We start from the raw sequence: 18,336 nt of genomic DNA, 5'->3' as shown, positions 1-18,336 counted from the left end.
GAGCAGAGGGATAAACTACAAAGAACACATATGACACCTTTTCTTCTCTTTTCCCCCCTTCTTACAATCCATTAAGAAACCAGAGAGTACAAATCAGGAGGATCATAAATACTTCTTAAACAATGCCATACAAAAAACAACGAGGGAAGAAAGAAAAAGAAAGAATGCATTATATGCATCTTTTATGCTGCATACCTTGAATATGAACATAAGAGACCCAACCACCTTTAGGTGATAACTAGCAAGTGATGGATCCCTCAATATACGCATTAGAGAATTAATCGCAACCTTAAATCACAAAAACGAAGTCATAAACATTGAAAGAAGTGGGAAAAATCAGAACAATATTAACAATAATGTACATAAGGTACCGTGGAGTAGTAGTCATCCGAAGAAGCAAAAGAAGGCCAAAGGTCCATGGGAAATTCGTCCATAGACTGAATCTGTTGACTTGAATCGCTAGCAGGGCGGGTAACGTCTCCATGAGGTCCTGGCAAGGTTTTCTGATTTCGTTTATGCAAATGAGGATCCAGAGCACCCATAATGCCGAGAACCTGGCAAAACCCAAGTACAATTTAATTAAGTAAACATGCCTATATTAAAACGAATTCTCTACTTTAATTCTAATTCCTATGATCACCTTCAGTACTTCTCGTCTGGTGGACCATACTAGCTCACCATTCAGTAATTTTAAGAGTAACCCCAGTAACTGTGGATACTCATTATATGGAGTTATAACATACCTGTCAAAACAAAAACAGACATAAGAACATGAATACATAAAAAATTGAGTATATTACACAGACTCTGAATCAAACACTAATTTATTCTTCATATGAATATGAACTCAACTCTCAAATAATACATAATAAACAAGCCAAAACTCTCTCTCTCTCTCTCTCTCTCTCTCTCTCTCTCTCTCTCTCTCTCTCTCTCTCTCTCTATATATATATATATATATATATATATATATATATGTATGTATGCATGTGTGTGTATACATATATAATCAAATACTAAAAAAAAAATCTTGAACCCAGAAATTTGCACGACTATTACCTTTTTTAACAGTTTCAACATTATTAGTGGCAAAATTCATAAAAAGTGATAATGATACACAAAAATACAAGTGGTTATTTTTATATATTAACAAAAATAACTATGCATATACCCTGTGCTTTGCACAACTTGACCAAGTGTAGCAACAGCCACTTCCCGTTTGGCAACAGCAGCTCCATCTAATAAAGCTTCAACGATTAAAGGCATAAGTTCCGGAATGTATTGCCTCATTGCAAAACCACCCTAAACAACCAAAATCCAAATAAGTTAGTTAACAACAAATATGAAAGACAAGCATGTTAGAAGAGGGAAATTTACTGACCACCCTCGCAAGATCCCCCACAGTTACAAGGACTCCACTAATAGTTCCAGTATTGGCATTAACATCAATAAGTCTGGCCACGAGTGCCTGATATAATCAGAAAATCACTAAGATGCCAAATGTAATAAAACAGGAATGTATCTTTAACACCAGAACTAATTAAACCTTATGAATTGGAGCAATGTATGGAAGTATTAGCCGTTCACAATTCCTTATCAAACAGCCAATTAATTTTGCACTTTCTTCTTTGCATTTGCTGTCTGCACTGCTGACATAACAAGAGAATAAAATGGACATGTAATAGAAAAGCTCTTCATCCTTCTAAAAAATGAACTCCAAAACAATGAATCTTTCCATATATGTCCTTTATCTACCAATAAAGTAAATACTTCAACATTACCTCTGCTCTAAGTATGTTAACAACTGTATAAGATGGCGACGAAGAGCTGGAAGAACATAAGCTGGATTTTTCTCTGACAACCTACCAGCCACAGATATTGCATACTCTCTAACATCAAAATCCTGTAGAATTGGATACTTCAACATCAACATAAAGCAAAATAATGGAGCTCCAATAACTAACTACTGGAAAATAAGATCCTATTCAAGTATACCAGACCATATGATGATATCATAACCAAAATACAAGCGCGCAAAGGAGCCATAATATTGAAGCTGTGCATACTTTTTTCAAGGAATGAACACCGAATTTTTGTTCATAAGCCAAGTATGCGGAAATTGTAAACAGGGGTCTCCTATGTGTGCCCATGGGTACAAGATAAGAAGATAAAAATAGAAAGTTCTTATTCAAAAAAGAAAATATTTACTACCCAAAAAAGAAAAACATTCAAATGTTTGTGTCTTTTAGTGATTTAAACCATTTAAGAGTATATATTTTCTTTCATACCATGTTTCTCCCCATAGGCACACATTACAAAAACTTATTATTTAAAAAATGAAGGAAACATAAAGTTTCAGCTTCAAACACAACAAGAGGGCCACTAAAAGCTGTGTGCCAACATATTCATCATGCACCATTTCTGAAGTAAAAAAAAAAAAAAAACAGATAAGTGTTATTCCCAAAATATCCAATTACCACCCTTGAAGAAAATTCAAGGCAACTGCCCATACACAAATCAGCCAATAGAGCCTACTGAAGATTAAACAACACAAAATAAAAATCTAAAGGCCAAATGGCGTCATCCCAATACAAGGTACGTTAGTTATAATACCTCATCATTTAAAGCAGCAAATACTGCATTCAGGTTATCAGCCTGGGCCAAATACTCATCAAAACCTCTATCTCCATGCAGAGAAGTAAAGATAGAGTGTCGAACAGTAACATCAGCATCTGCAACAGCAGAAATAAGAAGCTTCTCCACAAGCTTCAGACAATCAAAATCAGTTAGCAACAAAATAACAATAATAACAAGAAAAAAAAAGACTAAACAACAAAATAACAATAATCTTATCCCACTAGGTGAGGCCAGTCATATGGATCACACAACGTCATTGGACTCAATCAAAGTATATATTTTCAGAAATATTATTCTATACCAGATCCCTTTTTAATGATTTCCTCTAAATTTATTCTTGTGCTCCCTTTATTTCTTTTCTAAGGATTAAAAACCATGTAATCTACTCTCCTCGCCAGTGCCTCAAGTGGCCTTCTTACATGTGTCCAAATCACCTTTAACCAATTTTCTAACATCTCATCCATCATAGGTGTCACATAAATGTCTCTTCAATCATTTCTAAATATTTAATGCTAATAAAAGAATAAAAAGCATAAAAAAAAATACAACATACCCAGACAGCAACATTAAACTTATTAAGAATATGCCTTTTAACAAAACTACCAATTCTTGAAACCCGTGATTTCCTTAACAACCACTTTACAAAGCTAATTAATAAGCACTTTGGTGGCACGTAACTACTTTGAAAAAATATTGTTAAATAAATTTGCACGCCCCTATATTTTTTGGATGTTCAAATGAATCCATTGGGTTACATTAGTTTCGAAGTTTTCAAAAAAGGTCCCTGCCATTAGATCGCTTTTATACATTGTTAGATTCAGTAACCCAATCAGGAGTTGTTGAAACTGTACACCAGATGACTTGCATTTAAATCCCATATAGTTGAAAAAAAAAACTGATTAGGTCACTGAATCCAGCCTACAATTAGAAAATTATCATAAAGCTCAAATACTAGAAGAGTTAGAACCCAACTACAATTTTTAAAGACTATGCTGGTGACTATGCTGGGCATCCAATTACAACAATTTTAAATATAGGAACATATCTGAACATCCCCAAAATTAAGAGAACTACGCTGGGGGAATTCATTTCTTTCCAACAGCACCACATACATAGGGGAAAGAATATATATTCTCTAACTCCTAACAAATTTTGAATAAAAACCTATTCCACAATCCAACATCCAGAAAATGGATTTGCAAATCTAACTATGAAATGGCACCATGCACCAATAACTTCTTTAGATTATAAGCCAGCTGCTCTTATCCATATGACTCTCGTTAGAGAAATAAATTCTAATAGGCTTAAGCAGGTCTACCAAAGGAGAGTCAGGAGGTATGCAAGGCATAATAACATCTATATAATAAGAGGAATGAAAACTGGCAGATGTTACTGTTATTACTAAACAAGGAACTCTGATAAACAATAAAAGCAAATTAAGTGGGCGTCACACTTTTCTAGTGGGTACATGGGAGCGTATCCATCTTTGTAATCTACCGAGATCCAGTGCTATACATACCCATATTATGACAGGGTCTGAACTTAGGGTTCAACAATTCTTCTACTCTTCATCTAACTTCAGAACCAGTTGCATCAAATTGTATTCCCTCTCAGATTATTTTAACATTAATATCTTCACAGATACCAATCCTAATTGAGAACTAACTTTATCAGCATATCTTACATGACCTAATAACTCAACATTGGGTTCAACAGATATGAAATACACAACTTTGTGGAAATTATTCTCTGGTTTTTACTTTGCTTGACTTCCCTTCATTTTCTTGGTCATTCCTTTCACTAACTTGCTAAACCTTTAAAAGTAACAAAGAAAAACTGTATCAACTTCTAACTTCTTTCTGCTAGCTTAAATAGGTTTGCACTTAACCATAAACTATATAATACCACAATCCAAAAGTTTCACAAACCAAAACCCTATCAAAGTTAGAAATCAAATGACCAAAACCAAGCACAGAACACCAATTAAAGAAGCTTCTCCCAGAATAAAAACTTAAAGAACAAGTAATAATATTTCTGAAAAATGAAACTGAACAAAAGATATAAAATGTGTTAAATCACAAAACCTCCTCCACAAGGCGCCGGCGCTTGCCCCCTGAACGAGTCAGCCTGCTAGAACCAAAATGTGTGCATGCTATAGCAGAGAAAGAACTGGCGATTAATCTGCAACAACATAGGGCTGCATCTTTTCGTGTAGCCCCATCGTCGTCATCCAAATAGACAACAACTGATTCTCTAGCAAACTCAAGTAGTTCATGGCCCTATATCAACAGAATAAAATGAAATTAAACCTCTAGTAATTCCCAACAACTTGTAAATAAAATAAAATAAATATTTTCAACAAATATGAATGTCATTAAAGAAAATAAGCAACAGAACCTTAAAGTTAAAACGAGCAAGAGTTTGCAAAGCAAGTTGTATAAGAGCAGAGCCATTAAGCTCTGAGACTTGCTGAGGTGTATTTACTATTGTCCCTCTGCCCACGCTTTGTGAAGACCTCCCCAGATGATAATGGGATTTAGAAAGAACCATAGATATGCTGTCTAGTAACCGGTCTTGAATGGTTGGCAGCAGAGACGGAATGCTGCATAAAAAATAAAACAATGATAAATATGCCTTTCAAAATCAATCACAAGAAAGGTTATAGACTTTGCTCTAAGCCAACACTATACCTGGTACTTATTTGCTCCAGGGCTTCCACAAGCACAGTAGAAAGGCCAGTAGAAAACATTATATCCAAAAGTCCTCGTACATGAGGTTCCATTGCTGAGCCCATTGCTTTAGCAATACTTCCAACACAAGCCAGGGCCTCAAGTGAAGGTTTGATCCTACGTGGAGCAATCTACATTAACAAAATGACCAAACTGTCAATTCAGATCCTTAATAGGACGAAATAACCAAGCACTTCTCTAGATAGGAAAATTATGGCACAAAACTAGCATCCAATAACAGTGACTGAAACATACCGCCTCACGTAAGTGAGTAGTTATTGTCGGCAAATAATGGATGAGTTCCCCATCCAGTGCCCCGGCCATCTCTCCGAGAGCAATGAACCCACTATCACGATCTTGTGGTGCTTTCAAGACAGAAAGAATATGATCCATGCATATCTGCAAGGAATTTCATCTCCATGGGCACTCAAACAAATAAATTTTAAACTTCCACAATAGTCTTCATTTTCCAAGTCATCCCAGACTAAGAAAGCATAATAAAGTAATAGAGCAACGTTCACATACAGTTAAGTAGTTGGTGACAAAACGATCCCGTAGAAAATGTGCAATGCGAGGCAACAATGAAGTTATGCTCAGGCGAACAAGTCGATCCCTGTGCTCAAGGTATCTGAGAACAATTTCGGCAACTTCACGGTATCGCGACATCATAAATTCACCAGTATTCCTGCACAACCATAATTAGCGATGTATGAATGATAGCATACCCAGGTAAGAGATTTCTTACTATAAAGAATGGAAAACATGCAGGGACCAGGGTAGTTAATATTTTGACAGTCATCATAACAGCATGGATGGTTATGATTTGAGAACTGATTGGTTAAGCTGTCATTAAGTTTAGAAGATTTTAACTACAATGTGATAGGTGTTCAGTGGTTAATAGAGTATTGACTGAAAATTGTGGAGAAAAGTTAAGGACAACAAGGACTCTCAAATTTCCTGAGTGTTGAGTTTCCTTTTGTACACTTCCTGGTTTTTTATAGAATCAGGTAAAAACACCCCAACCCATTGTTATTATCAAAATGAACGTATTAAATTGAGCAGAGTGCTCTACAATACTTAATTTGGATTCCAGAGTCACAGACTCCTCCAGAGAGATCTCTCTCCTCTTAGGTAATTCTCATATTCTTCATAACTCTCTCCCCTTACCTCACACTCCCCCATATACCTGAATGCCCATACAAACAGCAATCTCAAGCTACGTCCTCTCTCTCCTCTAACTAATTTTCATTCCCTGGCCCCACTTTCTTTCTTCTAGAACACACATTCCATATTTTGGGCCTATCCTGATTTATTTCACTCGTTTTCTTCTCCTGCTGTACCAGCCCACTATCCAGTGCCCTATCAGTTTTCTTCTGTCTCGAACCTGTGATATCTCTTTTATTTAGATCTTGAAAACAGAATAAAATCAATAAAATCCCTATTTATTTTTCTTTTCTACTTCATCTAAATATTATCCAATTCTCTAACAAAATAGTGTGAAAAGATTAATAACTAGTATCTGCCACAAATTTCAAAATCCAAGTATATAAAAAAAGGATAAATTTATTACAGTAAACCAACTCTTGATTTTACTGCATTCTCATATAAATTAACTATTCACAAATCTGCAATATAAGGTTGATAATACTAATCTCCATCATAAGCTATTCATAATTTTTTTTTTGTCTAAATCACGATTCGTGAAGGACAGAACATTTGGCGCCACACACGTTGCCTAGTGATGGTAACAGTCACCAATACCACACTATAGTGACACTACAAGATTCAAAATCCAAACCGCAGACATGTTTTCAGTAGAGGCCATTGCAGCTCCAGTTGTGGCCAAAAAGCAGAACTAGTGTAAGGAGTTTCAAAAGGACATGTTGACATCTTCTAACAATTGTGATCTTTAGGGAAAACCCTTTTTTTCCTAATTTTCCTACCAAATCACAGTCCCTAGTGTCCAGACAGATGCACCCATCTCCAACAGTATTTCTGCAGCCCTATGTTCATGTTGCACCCTTTGTTCAGTCCACTGTCACAGTAGATCCCACTTTCTTGAAACAGATATTTCAAGTTTCATCTTTTACCAAAGCAGGTTCTCTTCTACCACTTCTTTACAATTTCTATCTTGGGTACTTTTATACATTTGACCAGCTGCTTATATATAGTACACTTTTATATCTCATACAAAGTATTTTGTAGCAGCCATCAAACTATAGGATTGTTCGAGTAGCCTGCTCCGCAGCAATGACCAGGCTTGATAACTATGTCTAGTACCAGTGCTGAAGTAAACCATGCAAGAATTTCCAAGATTGCAGATGTTGCGAACATAAATTTATTCACATATGCACTCCACATACACAAGCATATAATAAATTAATAATGATCACAAAAGGGAAAACAGACACTTGTTTATGTACAATTCTAGATTGAAAAAATCAAACAATGCGTATTGAAATTAACCTCAAAAGCTCTCCAACAGCAAGCAGTGAACCATGTATGCTGTGCACAGGTGCATTTTTACCCAACCCATCTTGCGTTGCTTCAAACATTCGGTAGTACCTATCATCAAAAAGAAAATGAAGGATTCACTTTCAGATTTCCAGAAACACAACAGCATACTTATGCAAATGAAAACCCCACAGAAAGCCCTGGTCTGCTTGATCCCTCAAATATCAACAGCATAATCATCAATGTGTATTCAAATGACCAAAGATATACCCTTTTTCTGTAGTTATTCACAGGCCGATTATATTAAACTTTTATTGATTACTGGTCCAGCCCATAATTTTTATTACCAGCATGGAGAACACAATAAAGTAAAAAGCTCAATGACTTAATAAAAAATTTGGTGCAATTTATTACTGCAGAACCAAGCATTATCTGAGGCAGCAAACAGAGGAACTCCTTGTTTGAAATAGCAAACAACTTTGACATTGTCAGTTGAATGAAATTGTATTTTAACATAATCATGAAGAGATAAATTATCATAAAATGACTGCCATAATCATTCGTGGTTAGGATGAGAACATCAGCTTTCAAAGTGAATTCATTGATTGAGTCTACTGATTTGATTTGATTTTTCAAACTTCTCAGTGACAGTTTATTTGAAGTTCATCTAATCTAAGTACATCAACCGTCACCAAAGGCTAGCGACAAAACAGCATTACTACCGCCTACCAGCTTCATATTTACTATAGCTTTAAATGTTATACATCCTAAGAATTAAAGAACTAACCACTGCACACGCCATCGTGTCTCGCGCTTCTCGATAACACGAAGGCAAGCTCGTAATGCCTCCACGGCCCGCTCACGAACTGGCAACGCTGGATCTCTCAGAGCAACCCAGATAGCATCGACAAACTCTGGCACGTGGACATTGAAAACAGTGGAAGCATTTTCTGCCATTTCCTGCATGAACAAAATCAAACGACGGCACATACTCTTAGGAACAAACCGGTTCTAAAGTTATGATGGCATTAAAAAACAGTCGAAATTCATTGAAAGAATTTGTGAATAAATAAATTCCAAAGGGATGGAAACAGGCAGGATAAAAGAAAACTCACCCATTAGAAAATGAAATTCAAGAATCAAAACATCGAGCAATTTTCATCAAAATAAGAGCAATAGTAATGGCACTTACTTTCAAGATTAAGACAGCAGCAAATCGACGATACTCCACTCTATTCCCTCGAAGCCAATCCAGGGCAATTTTAACCTGAAAAAGATGGGCAAAGGAAAAATAAAAATACAGCAGAGTGAAGTGAAGTCGGAGACCAAGATAAAAGAATGCAGTGCAAGAACCTGGCGTTCGACTTCATCGGCGGTCATAGCCCCGCCAGCCCTAGCGAGGTGACCAAGAACCCTACTAGCAAGAACCAAGATTTCGGGATCACGCTTGGTGTCGAAGACAATTCGCATGTAGCTGGAAAATCTGGAGACCTTGGAAGCATTCTCCCCAAGCGCCACATCTATCAACTCGTCAATAGCCCTGAGAGCTCCCAGATTCTCCGCCACATCGCCGCTCTCCAAAAGGCTGGATATCCTATCATACAACTGATCCATAAATCGAGAAAATGCCTCACCGCTAATGTCACGAGCTTCTTCCTCCAGATGCTTCTTCAGTGCAAGGGAAGCACCCTCCTGAGCGAGTGAGTGTGTGTGAGTGAGTGAAGTAAAGTGATTAATACGATAGAAACTGAATTGAATTTGAATTGTATGTGATTACCTTGGGAGTGCCGCGAGTGCATAAGTCGGCGAGGATGCGGTTGAGAGCATCGCCGGGTCCCGGTCCGACGGAGGGCGGGCCTATGTAACGGTGGGACTGAGAGGCGGTGGCCATTTATTTGGGTAAAAGCTGAGCCCTAAATTAGTTAGTTAGGATTGAGAGAGAGAGTGTGGAAGTATTAATGAGAGAGAGAGAAAGGGAGGGAATATTTTAGAATGAGAGGGAAGGGTAGTGTAGAGTCCGACATCGCTGCATCATCGCCATGCCTACTTCTCAACTGAGGGATTCAGTATAGAATAGGGAGGTGTCAGGTGGACTACCTCTCGTGGAATGTAATTCACACCCACCAACAACTTTATTATATATTTCTCATTTCTAATTTTATGTTTATCTTTATTTTAGTTAGTACCAACGACAACTATTATATTTTTTATTTTATCGATTAACTTAGTTTTATATAATTATGGGTTCTTGAACAAGTTCTTGTTCTTGATAGGTAGTACTATCATTATATTATGAAAAAATATTAAAAAAATAAAAAATATATATAATAAAATTATATTGTGCATAAAAAAGGAAAATAGCCACGATCAGTTATAATTGTTTTTTTTTTTTTACCAATAGTTCCAAATAGTTCAAAAATTTGTCACTTGACATTAATTAAAAAAAGTTAACAAAACTGTCAATTATAAAGATCATACAAATAATACTAATCAATGTCTTTTGACATCAATTAAAAAATTATTGATTAACATCAATTGATATTATTATTTTTTTTCAAATATCAGTTAAGAAAATATTTACAAATTCTGACTAAAGAATAACATCAACCCAAATCTACTACAAAAAAATAACTTTTTTTATACTTTTAAATTCTTAATAACTTTTTAGTATTTAAATATTTTTTCGTTTTTAATAATAATTAAAATAATTAAAATTCATTAAATTTATTTTTTCTATTCACAAAATATTTTAAAAATAGAATGATTTAAAATAAAATTAATTTAGTTTCAATGTAATTAAATATCTTAAAAATTACAAAATTTCTTACCCGAATAGAAAAGATGTGCTAAATATATATTTAATGTAGAACTTAATCATTAGCTTTCAAGAATAGGAAGTTATACACAAGAAGTTATTTTATATTCATCATGGTGATTAACTATTTTATAACTTCCTGATTAACTCTACCCTTGAAATGAAAACTCAATTAAGAGTCTAATAATTGATTTTTTAATAAACTATTTTCTATCTTTTTTTTTTATTTATCGTTCAACCCATTTTTTTACATCATATATGTAAAATATTTATTAACTTTATCATTGATCAGTATTAAGAAATTTAAATTATTATTTTAAGTTGAGTTTTTTTTTTGAACTACAATTTTTTATCCACAAATTAAAAATAAACAAAGTTTAAAGATCAAACTATTAGTTTTAAATATTCCATCGCGCAATTGTTCACTCTGCTTTAACTATTTATGTTGCTATTCAACAGTAACAATATATGTATGTATGGTAATATTATTAATTTAATAATAACCATTAAAAAAATATATCAAATATGATTTTTGATTAATAATAGTACAACAACTTTTATACCCATAACATATGGGTATTAAATTCTCTAATGTAATGCATAAAATAAAATGTAAAAAAAAATCTACAAAGAAACCCCAAATGGAATGAAAGAGAACAAACCTAGAAAATCAGAATTCAATATAGGTAAAACGTCTCATATTTTCCTTAAAATGATTTTATTATCAATTTAAAATGCTATTAAATTATCATTTACGTGTATTGTTTAAAGAAATTCATCCCCTTATCAATATCCAACTGTAAAGAAAAAAAAATACTAAGATTAGTGTTTTTACAAAATCTCTTTTCTCCATGCAAATAATTCTTAAAGAAAAAAAAATGTGTTTTAGAATTTAAAGTAGTTAATTGTACAAAATTGATGGAGAAAGTAAATGTTAGGATAAAATATATACCATTTATAGAGACTTAAAATAATTAATTTTACAGAAAATGTTTCTAATAAGACGAAGTAAGAGATTAAAAATATCATATAACGAGCCATTAAGATTTAGGATTTGATAACTTGCTAATCCTGGACTTATTATAAAGAGTAATAAAACATTATGATAGGAGAGTTAATTTTGTGAGTTGGCACACCTTAAATTTGAAATATAAATACCCCATACTCTTCTCCAAAACCCAAAACCCCAAACTTCTATTCTCACCATGATGAAGAAAAAATGCAGTTCAGGTCGCCAAAAGATTCCAATCGAGAAAATAGCAAAAAAAGTCACCTACAAGTCACGTTTTCAAAGCGTCGTTCTTGGGCCAACAGTTACTGTGCCCGGGCCCGGGCCCAATCGATTTGGGCCTTATGATGCTGAGATTTACGCTAATGGCACCGGTTTGAGTTTTCCATATTGATTAAAGACTAGTACCTCGCTACCCGTATCCTTATTTTCCATTCTAATAAAATTGTTGTAAAATCTTAGAATAATATAAAAAGATGGCTCTTTATTATTGCGTTTGTTATTACATGTACTAAATTCCAAAGTGGTGGATGTTACATGAGAGAATCAACGGCAGATCGTAACAACACACACAAAAAATATCATTAATTGCCTGCATACAATTGTCATTTTCCTCCATTAATATTAATTGACTATTTTCTAATAAAAATAATTGTATGCAGTGCTTTAAGGAGAAACTTTCAAAGGAATAGTCATAGGAGGTGTACATTTGCAGTAGAATAAGAATGTCAAACATTTTCAAACCTGTCATATGTAAGTGCGAGTAAAAATACGTTAAATACTAAACTTAAAATCTATCTTAGACCAAAAACGATTACTAAGAAAAGTCATTTTAAAGAAATTTCGTAAGCTTGCTAGTTAGTATATAGTGCATAATATATTATTATATTTTTCTTCTTCTTATTTTTATTCTTATTCTTATTATTATTATTATTATTATTATTATTATTATTATTTAATATAGTACTTATATAAAATATATAGTTCATGTATTACAGTTTACATACAATAATGATGTAAAACTCGGGTATTATTAATATTCATATAGAGGTATAACTGACCTAGGTTGAGTTTTATATAATCTTTTATTCAACCAATTTAAATTTAACTGGGTAAAGAATTATCAAATTTACCGCAATCAAGCTCAATTATAACTGAAATGGGGAACAAGTCCAGTAATTTAAATAATACTTTAAAATAAATATTTCAAATATTTTTAATAATAATAAAGATGTGAGATAATTATAATTTATGATGCACAGATACGATACGTGTGGATACGACACATATTCGATATGTCGTCAATATGTTTATTTCATTTTTAAAATAATAAGGATACGATACGTGATATATGAATATTGAAAAATGTACGATCATTCTTACAAACCTAATAAATATATATTTGTTAATGTCCAAATCTAATTTTTTTAATTAAAGACTAATTATTTTAGTAGTCAAAACCTTGTAGTGACCAATTTAAAACCAATTCATAATTGAAACTATTTTAATTATCAATTATAAATTTTTGGTACTATTTTAGTTGTCATTTTGGTCACTATATAGGGATTAATTATTTTTTGTCACTAAAATTGGCCACTATTCAAATATTTTATTGTAATATATTACTACTTTATAAATTAAATACTTCACTGATAAGTATCATTAAAATATCCTAAAATATCGGATACGATATATATGTGATACCCAAGTTAAAGTATTAGTACATCATAACTTATAATACATAAAAAAAACATTTATACAATAAAATATAATTTTTTAAGAAATAGAAAATAATATATTTATTTGTATTATGTTTTTATTTTGTAATTGTATTTATGCGGTTTGAATATGATTTCGTTTTTCGTTAGGTACAACTCATTTACCTATCTTATACTACGTATAAACAAATAAAACTTTCAAACTTGAGCATATTTTGCAAGCGTCACAAATAGACAAAATATTTACCTTGTTCAATGTCAGCATGATTTTTATTTATCATTATTTATGACAGTAAAATTATTCGTGAAAATAGTGAAATTTGTATAAATAGTTGGTGAACAACAAATAAACTTACAGGTAGATAGAATAGGTTGGATCTACAACAATCTCATAATAAATCACAATTAATAAAAAAACATCTTTATTTTATTTCTTGTTATCATTATTCGACTATATTATTTCAATTATAATTCTTTGTTTAGAGAGATTAATATAGGAGTAAAATTAGAAATATAATAATATTAAATATTTTGGAACAGGTGTGTGATAGTTGGATCCCCGACAGAGGTGTGAGAAACGCAGATGTACGCAAGTGTGACGGCGTACGTGCACACTCTGAACACGACACCCTTTGCCCAACTCTCTACAGCTCATTGCCTCATTTTCATATCACTTTTTTCTGTTACCTTTGTGTTACAACTGTATCACTCCGATCCTGCCACGTCAGATAACACCATTTTATCACAATCATACATAATACTAAGGGATAAATATGTTTTCGATCGCTCAAGTTTAAGCGAAATTTGGGTTTAGTCTCTTATTAAAATTTTTGATAAATTTAGTCATTTATTTTTTAAAATACGTGAATTTAGTTCTTTTAACCAAATTTTGTTAAGTTTATCTGTCATTTCAAGTGCATTTCATGATAGTATTTAAATTATTTATACTGTTTGACACATTTTTGCTTCAATGTTAATTTAAATACTATCATGAAATGTGCTTGAAACGTCAGATAAACTTAACAAAATTTGGTTAAAAAGACTAAATTCACGTATTTTGAAAGATGAATGACTAAATTAGTCAAAATATTTGATGATGGACTAATTCCAAATTTCGTTAAAACTTGAGGAACCAAAAACATATTTAACCCTATTTAACCCTGATATTAATTCAATACTAATATATAACTATTAGGGAAGAAGTATATTTTGACACCACAAATTCCCCTGTTTATTATATTAATAATTTTATCACTAAAATTTAGTGTCAAATGAACGTAGAAATAAGTGGTGTCAAACCATCTTTTCTCTTCCATTTTATTTAATATGTATGTCATAGTTATTATCTCATGCGATATAGTTTAATATTATGTCACTAATTAATTGTTAACACTATTGTAAAAGAAATTATATTTAAATTCTTTTTAATCGAGATTCTTGATTTATATGAATGATAAAATATTATCAAGGAAAAATGTCTTAGTTACATTTGAAAAAAATAGTTATAGATGATAGGGTGTATACTTTTATATTAAAGTTAATTAAATTTTGTTGGCTCATATTACCTATAAAATAAAATTATTAGTAAAAGAAATTAAGTGAATGATTGAGCCATTTAATACTGTGTTCACTGTTAATGTTTCCGTATTTGGTGATTTTGATGTTGAGATTAGAGTGGGGTTGGTGTTTTTTATTTGGTAAATAGAACAGTGAAGATGTGGTATATTTTGAGTTGGTTAGAAGGGAGAAAGGTATTCATTAATGCTCCTTTATTTATTTTTTTAATTTAGCATTTACTAGAGAGGTTTTGGAATTATTAATTATGGTGTATTTAAGATAAGAGAAGAGTGGGGAATAGAAAAGTCTTAGATATCTTATCACCTTATTTTTAATTGAAATCGTTGATTTACAGAATTAGAAATAACGTACGAAAATTTAAATTGACTAAATGGGTAATAAACATGGAAGAGTATATATAAAAAACAAAATGAATAAATTTTTATGGTAAATAAAAGTAATAGAGTATATTAAAAAAAAAGAATTAATTTGTAAAATTTGGAAGTAAAATATTAATTAGTAATTAATGATAGAAGAGAAAGAAGAAAGAATAATGAATCTCCACCAGGTTACAGGCTGTCACATTCAGTTTCTTGTTTCTCTCTCTTTCAGTGTCACCTGTCAAATGTAGCAATGAATATATGAATACGAGTGAGCAGTTGCTTCATTCAAGCCCAAATCCATTGGCCACTCTCTCATATTAATTCAATTCATTCTAATCGATTCGATTATTCTTTCTTTCAATATGGATCCGTGCCCCTTCGTGCGGATTCTCGTCGGAAACCTCGCCGTAAAATCTCCGGCGTCGTCGAAGCCTTCTTCGTTCTCCGGCAAAGTGCACCCTTCCACTTCTTCCTTATTCTGCAAGATTCAACTGAAGGGAGTGGATTGCGAGGATTCCCTTTCAAGCAGCAACGTGTGCAGTGTTCCTCTGATAACGGAATGTGACCCACAGCCTCGGTCGCTGGCGGCGTCATTCGATTTCTCCAAACCCAAAATCCTGAAAGCGTCAAAGAAAGCCCAGATAAAGATATCGGTGTACAAGGGTGCGGCCACTCCCTCCTGCATCTTCACCTCCGCCAAATTAATCGGCAAAATCTCCATTCCCCTCGATCTCACGCTCGCCGAATCACGCGCCTGCACTTTCCACAAGGGTTGGCTCCCCCTCACCAAAACCACCAACCAGGCCCAGTTACTTCATCTAACTGTCCGGGCCGACCCGGACCCGCGCTTCGTCTTCCGCTTCGACGGCGAACCGGAGTGTAGCCCCCAGGTTTTCCAAATCAAAGGCGACGTCAAGCAACCCGTTTTCACTTGCAAGTTCAGCTTCAGGGACAAGAACCCCGCTCACTTCCCTTCGCCCAACGCTAACAATACCACCGCCGAGCGGAAAGGATGGTCCATCACCGTTCACGACCTTTCCGGCTCGCCGGTCGCCGCCGCCTCCATGGCCACGCCCTTCGTCCCTTCCCCGGGTTCGCAGCGGGTCAGCCGCTCCAACCCCGGGGCCTGGCTCATAATCCGCCCCGACGGAGACGGCACGTGGAAGCCCTGGGGCCGCCTCGAGGCCTGGCGCGAGCCCAACAACTCCAACGCCGTGGGCTACCGATTTCAAATCCTCCCCGCCACCGCTGACCCAGTCACCCTCGCAGGTTCCACCATCAGCTCCCAACACGGCGGGAAATTCACCATCGACGCTACCTCCGGCGTCACCCCGTTGAGCACTCCGCGCGGCAGCTGGGATCTCGGTTCCGGGTCAGGGTCCGGGTCCAGTTCAGATTTCGGATTTGAACAAAATTCGTTTTTTAACAAGGGGTTTGTGATGTCAGCGACTGTGGACGGTGAAGGGAAGTGTAGCAAGCCCGAAGTGGAGGTTGGGGTGCAGCACGTGAGTTGCACGGAGGATGCTGCGGCTTTCGTTGCTCTCGCGGCGGCCCTGGATTTGAGTATGGACGCTTGCAAGTTGTTCTCCCACAAACTCCGGAAGGAGTTAAGGCAGTAGATTCTGGATTTTGTCGTTTCGAGGTGAATTCCTCTGTCATTTTGCGTGCAACTAAGGCTCTGTTCTGTCACCATACCGGAGAGAGGAGGACTCAGTTTTTTTTTTTCTTTTTTTTTTGGGTTTTGAGTTTGAGTGAGGATGTACAGTTAGGAAATTATTTGGCATTTTTTCTAGCACAGACATAAAGTTTTGAATTCTTGTTTTGCTTTGCTTACGGATCCGATGTTCTTGTATTCTTTTATTCTTCGTTTTTTATATGAAGAGTTGCTCTGTACAGAGTTTTTAATTCATGTGTGGTGTGCTGGAATTAAGATAAGACGAGAGTTCGATGATGATGAACTTCAGAATCCTATGTGATATTAAAATTGCATGCGTGCGTGATCTCTGATATGAAGTTATAATGTTTGATTTTTCATTTGTTGCAGAAAGCCACGTACTGACATCTATTATTATTTTATTTTCTGAAAAATAAGTTTGAAACTATTTGTTGAAATAGATGAGATCCAAAGTAAAATGTTGTAATGGAGTACGAAAAAGAGGTGTGGTGGTATGAGAAGGAGCAAAGCATAAGGCCAGGCTGTAGACAGCAAAAATGCTTTTGTCCACATCAAACATTAATATAATATTTCTTCAAATTTCCTCTGTCTTCCACTTAACTTCCAAATACTAACATATACCAAATTTATAGCCACATTTCAATTCAAACCAAATCAAAATCAGTACCAAGACTTCTCCACTTCAATTTCCGTTTCTATCAGAAACTAACGGCTTTCAAGGATTAGTTTTTTCTTTTTGAATAATCAATACCAAGGTTTACAATCATTCACATTGTGTTTGTTCTTTTTATCGGCAGAAAACATAGCACTTGAGGTATTTTAATCATTTATAAGATTAAAATATACTTCTTTTCCTTATCATCTTCACATCCATACAACCTCATTTTCTAACCAATCTCTTTTCTTTCTCTTTCCACAGGGATAACAAGTCAAAGTCCTAAATTTTACTGCTTTCAAATATACTTCACTTTAATTTCAATTTTAAATTCGCTCAACATCTTTCTCAAACCACAATCTTTGAACTTTTCTCATATATCTTATGTCCTTAATTGTTTATTTCTTTCAATTAATTCTTTATATTAATTATAAAATTAAATTTTAAAACAATCTTAAAATAAACTATAACAGTTAAAAAGTTCATAAATTACTTGTCAAAATTTAATTTACATATTTTAAAAAAAATTATTAGAAGTCGTAGTTATATATGTAAAATAATACACAGTAAACTCTATAGGACAGTAGTATTGACAGGTAGCAGAATGACAGAGAGAAACTTGTAAACCGTGATGAAGCTTAACCGCAGCTTGAGGCCAGCAATTGCACCACTAAACAAGATGAAAGAGTAACCAGCATTATCCA

The 18,336-nt window shown here is 34.1% G+C and overlaps 2 protein-coding genes across 3 annotated transcripts in view; one reads left to right on the top strand and one right to left on the bottom strand.

Annotated features, from left to right (window-relative positions):
• The window catches only part of LOC114173244 (serine/threonine-protein kinase TOR), a 34,070-nt gene extending 24,140 nt beyond the window's left edge, over positions 1 to 9,930 (bottom strand). Inside the window, exons 1-18 of one of the 2 annotated variants that reach the window (XM_028057512.1) lie at positions 9,598 to 9,930; positions 9,174 to 9,512; positions 9,013 to 9,087; positions 8,608 to 8,780; positions 7,833 to 7,931; positions 5,892 to 6,051; positions 5,622 to 5,765; positions 5,328 to 5,497; positions 5,035 to 5,239; positions 4,722 to 4,916; positions 2,614 to 2,766; positions 1,782 to 1,903; positions 1,547 to 1,649; positions 1,382 to 1,468; positions 1,172 to 1,302; positions 641 to 743; positions 372 to 554; positions 196 to 288 (exon numbers count right to left, since the gene is read on the bottom strand). In XM_028057512.1, the coding sequence (XP_027913313.1) occupies positions 196 to 288; positions 372 to 554; positions 641 to 743; positions 1,172 to 1,302; positions 1,382 to 1,468; positions 1,547 to 1,649; positions 1,782 to 1,903; positions 2,614 to 2,766; positions 4,722 to 4,916; positions 5,035 to 5,239; positions 5,328 to 5,497; positions 5,622 to 5,765; positions 5,892 to 6,051; positions 7,833 to 7,931; positions 8,608 to 8,780; positions 9,013 to 9,087; positions 9,174 to 9,512; positions 9,598 to 9,711 (2,649 nt within the window). In that variant the 5' untranslated portion in view covers positions 9,712 to 9,930. The remainder of the gene's footprint in view (positions 1 to 195; positions 289 to 371; positions 555 to 640; positions 744 to 1,171; positions 1,303 to 1,381; positions 1,469 to 1,546; positions 1,650 to 1,781; positions 1,904 to 2,613; positions 2,767 to 4,721; positions 4,917 to 5,034; positions 5,240 to 5,327; positions 5,498 to 5,621; positions 5,766 to 5,891; positions 6,052 to 7,832; positions 7,932 to 8,607; positions 8,781 to 9,012; positions 9,088 to 9,173; positions 9,513 to 9,597) is intronic. The other variant, XM_028057513.1, reaches the window with a different exon arrangement.
• Positions 9,931 to 15,455: 5,525 nt separating this feature from the next.
• On the top strand, positions 15,456 to 17,211 carry LOC114174328. Its single transcript, XM_028059162.1, has one exon. It carries the CDS (start codon positions 15,665 to 15,667, stop codon positions 16,919 to 16,921), a length of 1,257 nt encoding a protein of 418 aa, XP_027914963.1. The 5' UTR covers positions 15,456 to 15,664; the 3' UTR covers positions 16,922 to 17,211.
• The last annotated feature ends 1,125 nt before the right edge of the window (positions 17,212 to 18,336 follow it).

This window comes from Vigna unguiculata, chromosome 2, assembly GCF_004118075.2.
Source record: "Vigna unguiculata cultivar IT97K-499-35 chromosome 2, ASM411807v1, whole genome shotgun sequence".
Classification (NCBI taxonomy): domain Eukaryota; kingdom Viridiplantae; phylum Streptophyta; class Magnoliopsida; order Fabales; family Fabaceae; genus Vigna; species Vigna unguiculata.
This window is presented reverse-complemented; position numbering and strand designations above follow the sequence as displayed.